Source organism: Vigna unguiculata, chromosome 11 (genome assembly GCF_037176805.1).
Source record: "Vigna unguiculata cultivar grain cowpea cultivar isolate G323 ecotype 2 chromosome 11, ASM3717680v1, whole genome shotgun sequence".
NCBI lineage: Eukaryota > Viridiplantae > Streptophyta > Magnoliopsida > Fabales > Fabaceae > Vigna > Vigna unguiculata.
In genome coordinates this window covers 32,369,390-32,375,213 of record NC_140802.1, presented here as the reverse complement: position 1 = coordinate 32,375,213, position 5,824 = coordinate 32,369,390, and the positions used below count along the sequence as shown (strand labels likewise).

The following is a 5,824-nucleotide window of genomic DNA, read 5'->3' as shown; positions in this document are numbered from 1 at the left end:
GGTCCAGCACATGACAATTGGACATCACAATTGGTAGCACAAAGTTCATATTGAAATTTTCAAAATAAATTGTTCCAGCAGTAAATGTTTAACATGTGTGAAGGAAGTGGCCCATTACTACTACAAAAAATGATGTAAGTTACGGCGATTTTTTTTGTTAAATACGGCATTTTGAACCGCCATAATTTACGCTAGTGGCGGTTCCAAAAATCGCCGTACATGTTGTCGCCACAAAGTAAATTGTGGCGGTTTGTACTGAACCGCCGTAACAACCGCCATGTGATGCATTGTATAAAATGACGTTTTGTAGACATAAAAAACGACATTTAAAACTACCGCAATTTGCTCATTGAAAGCACAGTCTCAATGTAAATTGTGGTGCCTTAAAATGCCATTATTTCATTATATTTTGATATTTTCAACTATCATGATTTGAAAATAATATATTATTTATAATTATTGACATACATTTATGATTTCATAATATAATAAGCCTGTTCAATAATAAATACAAAACTATAAACTTATAAAAGTACATAAAAAAATAGTCAAAATTAATTTTATAGATGATTTTAGATAACAAAGTATTTTCATCATTTGATCACAATTACTTATCCATGTCAATATCCAAAAAAAAAAAAGACAATACATGTCAATATCCAAAATAAAGACAATACACATATCAAGACATTATCAACATCAAAATATCAATTTGTCTTGCTTGCTCCACTTGATCCTACGTTGTCATTTGCAGATGGCACACCGCTTCCATTATCTGGTACCTGCAGTAAATAAAACATATAAGTAATGTTTTACTGAAATAAATTAAGAAAGAAATAAAACAACTTTAAGTCATTTACTTAAGTAAATTATACCTCATTAACTGAAGGACGTGGCAAACTTGCAGCAATAGAAGCTAGGTATTCTGGAACATCTTCTTTAGAAGCAATGTAGGCAAGTAATGCTTGCATTTGGATTTTCATAGTTTCAAGCTCATTTTCTATCCTCACAAACTTGTCATTTGTATTTGGAGAAGTTCCACTAGATGAAGCAAAATTCATACCACTTAATCTTGTAGTAGACTTTTTAAAAGCAAGGGTAGGACAAGCTCCATGTGAGAGTCCTCTAACTCGACCTGCATGCTCTTTTCCAAATATAATACCAATCGGATCATATGGAGATATATCTGATGCAGTTTCTGAATTTTGCATCATCAAATCATCAATTTTTTCCTACAAAAAATGGAATTGTAGTTTAGGCTAGTTTTAACATTAAGGTAAGTTTATTGGTATGTTGCAGATTAGTACTTAGTATTGGGGACTTTTTACAAACAGAAATTTAACAATACAATGATATATAATATAACAACTTACAAATAGAAACTTCGCATGACATGATCAAATTATTTGGCTTAAAGTAGGATATATTTTATCTTTCTATAAGGCTACAATTACATTACATGTTTAGTTTATCTATGCATCAATATTGACCTCATGGACTCCATTAAACTATTTGTTATGTAATTATTTCTCTGTTTTAATAATACTCTAGTTGATATGTCCTACTCTATAAATTGCAATCTTTTAGGATAGGGAACACGACTTAACCGAGCCAATATTATGGCTATCAAATGTAAATCAATCTAATTTAGTCATGTATTGCAGGAAAACCAAAAATAAGATAGAGAAACCATGAAGTAATCGAAGATAGCTATACTTTGATGGAAATGTTTAATGCATCTTTCAATACAAATGTTATGACTCATAATCCAAACAATGGCAGCAGTGTGTACAAAAGAGTTTATATGCCCCTTATTTCAGCACTAACTATAATGGCTTTCATCGCCTCATTTGGTGTGTGACAGTTTTCAATTTTTCTCCGTATATTACTGACCATGGTTACAACAAATAACTCAGTAGCTTACTAAGCAAAGCTAATAAATAATAACTTCCCTATAGTATTCATACCCATTGTTCTCAGATTTTATTATAATAAATAATAAAATAAAAACACATGATGTTGAGAAATAAGAAGGAATAAAGTTACCCCAATCTCCATGGCCTCATCATTCACATAGGTGCCATTTTTTCTCTTATGTGTTATTTTCCACATTTCAGCTCGCCCAATATTCTTACCAGTCTCATTTTTCTATATGTTAAAAAAACATATTGTAAGTAAAAAAATTAGAATATATTATAACTGAGAACAACATATATATCAGTAAAAAGATACCAAATTATCCCTTCTTCTTGACAAAGACATAGCACCACCAGTGTGAGGAATTGTTTGTCTTTTCCTTATATCTTTGTTTCTATTACACATATTCTACAAAATGAAAAGGAAATCAATTTTTGCAAATTTAAACTCAAACTTATTGAAAACATTATAATTAATCAGTTTGTACCATTGTGGAAGGCTTGAGACGATAATCAACAAAAATAGCCCATTGATCCATGTTATGACCTTCTGGCACATTCTTGATGAGGTCATTTCTACTAAGAAGTGGATCATAAAATTCATTCCAAAGCTTACATCTGTACTCCCTCCATAGTTTTCCAATTCTACACATGACATCTCTTTTTGCCAATTCTTCATTTACCTTGAAACAAAATTGAGCCTTGAAATAATACAAAAGTTAGTCCACACTTTTCTATAAATAAATTAATATAGAGATGTCAACATGTAGGTCAAATTACCTTTAATGTACTCTCCCACACTTTATCTTTGTAAGTATTTGGCATAGTTGTCCATCTTTCAAAACTTATAGGAAAGAAAATGTGATTTTGAGCTAGTTGGCCACAAACTCCAGCAAGTAAGGCAGATGCTTCTCCAATTGGTTGATATTTATCGTCATAGTTCACCAACACACGTAATCTATTAGGCAAGTTATGAATATATTTAACCTTGAGCTTGAGCTTTTGTGTACCTCCATCCTTGTCTAAAAAAAATTAAATCCATGAATTAGAAATGAAAAGGAAACTACAATATTAAAATTACATATTCTTTACCTATAGCATCAACAGCCCAATAGTGGTTTGACTGTCTTCCTCGTTTTGGTCCCACTCTTTCCTCTTCAGATTCATTAGTGGGTTGAACAGATTGAGAATTTGGTTCTACATGTTGAGATGTTGATTGTGCAGATTCAGATGTTGGTTGTGTAGATTTTGAAGTTGCATGTGCAGATTCTGAAGTTTGTTGTATTGGTTCAGAAGTTGGATGTGTAGGTTCAGTTGGTTGAGTATATTGAGTTCTTAGTTGTGTAGGTAGCTTTCTTGGTTGTCCAGGTTGCTGTCTTGGTTGTCTAGGTTGCTTTCTTGGCTGTCCAAATTGAGTTAGTGGCAGTGAAGCTTGAGAAGTTGGTTGTGCATGTTGCTTTCTTGGTTTTGCAGTTTCAGAATTTGGCTGCGTAGGTTGAGAAGTTACTTGTGCAGGTTGTTGTCTTGGTTGTGCAGGTTGTTGTCTTGACTATGCAAGTTGTTGTCTTGGCTGTGCAGGTTGTTGTCTTGGCTGCTCATGGGTAGCTTGTAACACAGAATGTTGTGAACTAGATGTAATATGTTGATCTTTGGAGGTTCCAAGAACTGACTTAAGCAAGTTCTTAATCCTTTTTGGTCTAGGCATATCTGCAAATAAAAATGAAACAAGCTTCATGTTATGAAAACTCCAAGTAAAACATCAAACAAATGCTTTTAGAAAAAATGGTTAAATATGAGATCAAATGCCATTTGAAATTATATTTCACTGTTCTACCTTGTAGAGACAAGTCGAAAATGATGCTGAAGTATTCAAACTATTTCCATTATATATTACTCTGACATTGAATCATTTTCATCAAGTTCATTATTATTGTTGTCCCCATTTAATAATTCATCATCTTCATCATCCCTAAATAGTGCCAATTGTTCAGAATCAGTGAAAAAATTATTTAAGTCTTGTTGCGGACACACTTCAACTTCACAAACATCGATATCTCTTTCTCCCATATCATAAACGTCTCTTGGTTTCAAATGGACAGCAATTGTCCAATCCTTATTCACCTCATCGTTGACATAGTACACCATTTCAGCTTGTGAAGCTTCAATGTAGGGATCATTCTCCTCACGGTCTCCAATGTGTATTAATCGTGAAAAATTAATACAATTGAAACCCCATGGATCCTTTTTAAACCCCCTATCTTTTGTGGTGTCAGCCCACTCGCACTTGAATAAAGTCACTTTAAAATGACCATAGTAATTTAACTCAATTATATCTTCTAATTTTCCATAATAGGCCAAATCCGCTTGCCTAATGTTATCGTCTACACTGCTTGCAACACATGATGTCGAAGAAGTTAAGAAAACTCCACTATTTTGGGTTTTCTTTCCTTTTTCTCGGCTTTCAGTTCTAAATTTGAATCCATTTACATTGAAGGCAGTAAATCTTCTAGCATGTGGTGTTGGACCTTGAGCTAGATATTTGAGATCATCTGACACTGAACTTGAAATATCTGGGTTTTGAATCTAAAAAAATAATTATCAAATATGTCAACATATTTTCAAAGCATTAATTTAAAATTTTCAAAATCATATTTTTCATACCCTTTGAGGAAACCAGTTTATGAAATCCTTATTAACAATCTTTTCTAAGTCTGTATTTGAAATTCTTCGCCCTCTAGACCGCCTTCGTAAATGATCTTTAAATTCCCTAACATAGCATGTCAACATGTTAATAATAATATCATATAAAAAAACACATTGTCCCAATAATTAGAGGTATGGTTTATGTTAATACTCACTCAATATAAGGCTTAACTTCAGGGCAATTAAATAACACATATCGATGTGCCTGAGTTTTTTCAATGGTTGATAGCTCAAAAGTTGAAAAGGCACTTACTACTCGACCAATTGGTGGAAATAGGGTACTTAATTGAGGAAAATCTGTATTACAATAATCATCCACACGTGAAGGTCTATTAATTCTTGTCTCCATCCCTTCCATATAGTGAGAGCAAAAAGTTAAAACCTCTTCAGCTAGATATCCTTCAGCAATAGAACCTTCGGGTTGTGCCTTGTTTTGAACATAGGATTTTAAGTGTCCCAAATACCTATAAAATGATATCACAATTAGGATAAACAAGCTTTACACTTAAAAAAATAGAAAGGTGTGCTAGCCACAATTACCTTTCAATGGGATACATCCAACGATAATGGACCGGACCTCCAAGTTTTGCCTCACCAGCTAGGTGACAAGTTAAATGAACCATGATTGTAAAAAAAGTAGGAGGGAATAACATTTCCAAGTGGCAAAGAGTTTGAATCATACGAGACTCAAGCTTATCAAGATCTAATTGACTTAAAGATTTACCACATAATCTTGAATATGACCTTCTGGAATATGCTCTGTTAGTATTGTGTTAAAAGTGGTGCTAACCGCATTGCCTAGACCAACAAATGTTAATTTGGTTTGAAACAAAGTTTAGAACTAAGATAAAAGGAGAGTTCCTTGCCATTAAGGCAGAAGGGATAACAAGGAGAGTATGATTATTAAAATTAATATATCGCTCAACTTTAAACCAACAAAATTAATAAAGAAATGCTAAAAAAAATTAATGATAAGTACACATTACTACTTCATGAATCAACTTAATTATCTTAAGTTTTTTCAAGGCCCAAACCCACAATTTGTTTTATTTATAGTCCTTAATCTTACACAACATCTAAATTTTTATTTAAATTATGTATTGGAACATACTTTTAGTTATTTTAGTTTATCCATTCTTCTCTCTTGGCTTTTGGGAAGAGGAAAAACAAACTCTACAAAGACAACGGAGGAAAGTTTTTATTAT

At 32.6% G+C, this 5,824-nt stretch overlaps 2 protein-coding genes across 2 annotated transcripts; both read right to left on the bottom strand.

Annotated features, from left to right (window-relative positions):
- Positions 1 to 707: 707 nt before the first annotated feature.
- LOC114165201 (uncharacterized) lies at positions 708 to 3,621 on the bottom strand. The gene is made up of 8 exons (XM_085669343.1): positions 3,532 to 3,621; positions 3,009 to 3,402; positions 2,697 to 2,938; positions 2,405 to 2,617; positions 2,233 to 2,325; positions 2,047 to 2,148; positions 876 to 1,232; positions 708 to 782 (listed from the first exon to the last, which is right to left on the bottom strand). Exons 1-8 carry the CDS (start codon positions 3,619 to 3,621, stop codon positions 708 to 710), a joined length of 1,566 nt encoding a protein of 521 aa, XP_085525469.1.
- A 185-nt stretch (positions 3,622 to 3,806) lies between these two features.
- LOC114165199 (uncharacterized) lies at positions 3,807 to 5,305 on the bottom strand. Its single transcript, XM_085669342.1, has 4 exons — positions 5,160 to 5,305; positions 4,775 to 5,083; positions 4,578 to 4,683; positions 3,807 to 4,499 (listed from the first exon to the last, which is right to left on the bottom strand). Exons 1-4 carry the CDS (start codon positions 5,297 to 5,299, stop codon positions 3,807 to 3,809), a joined length of 1,248 nt encoding a protein of 415 aa, XP_085525468.1. The 5' UTR covers positions 5,300 to 5,305.
- Positions 5,306 to 5,824: the final 519 nt, after the last annotated feature.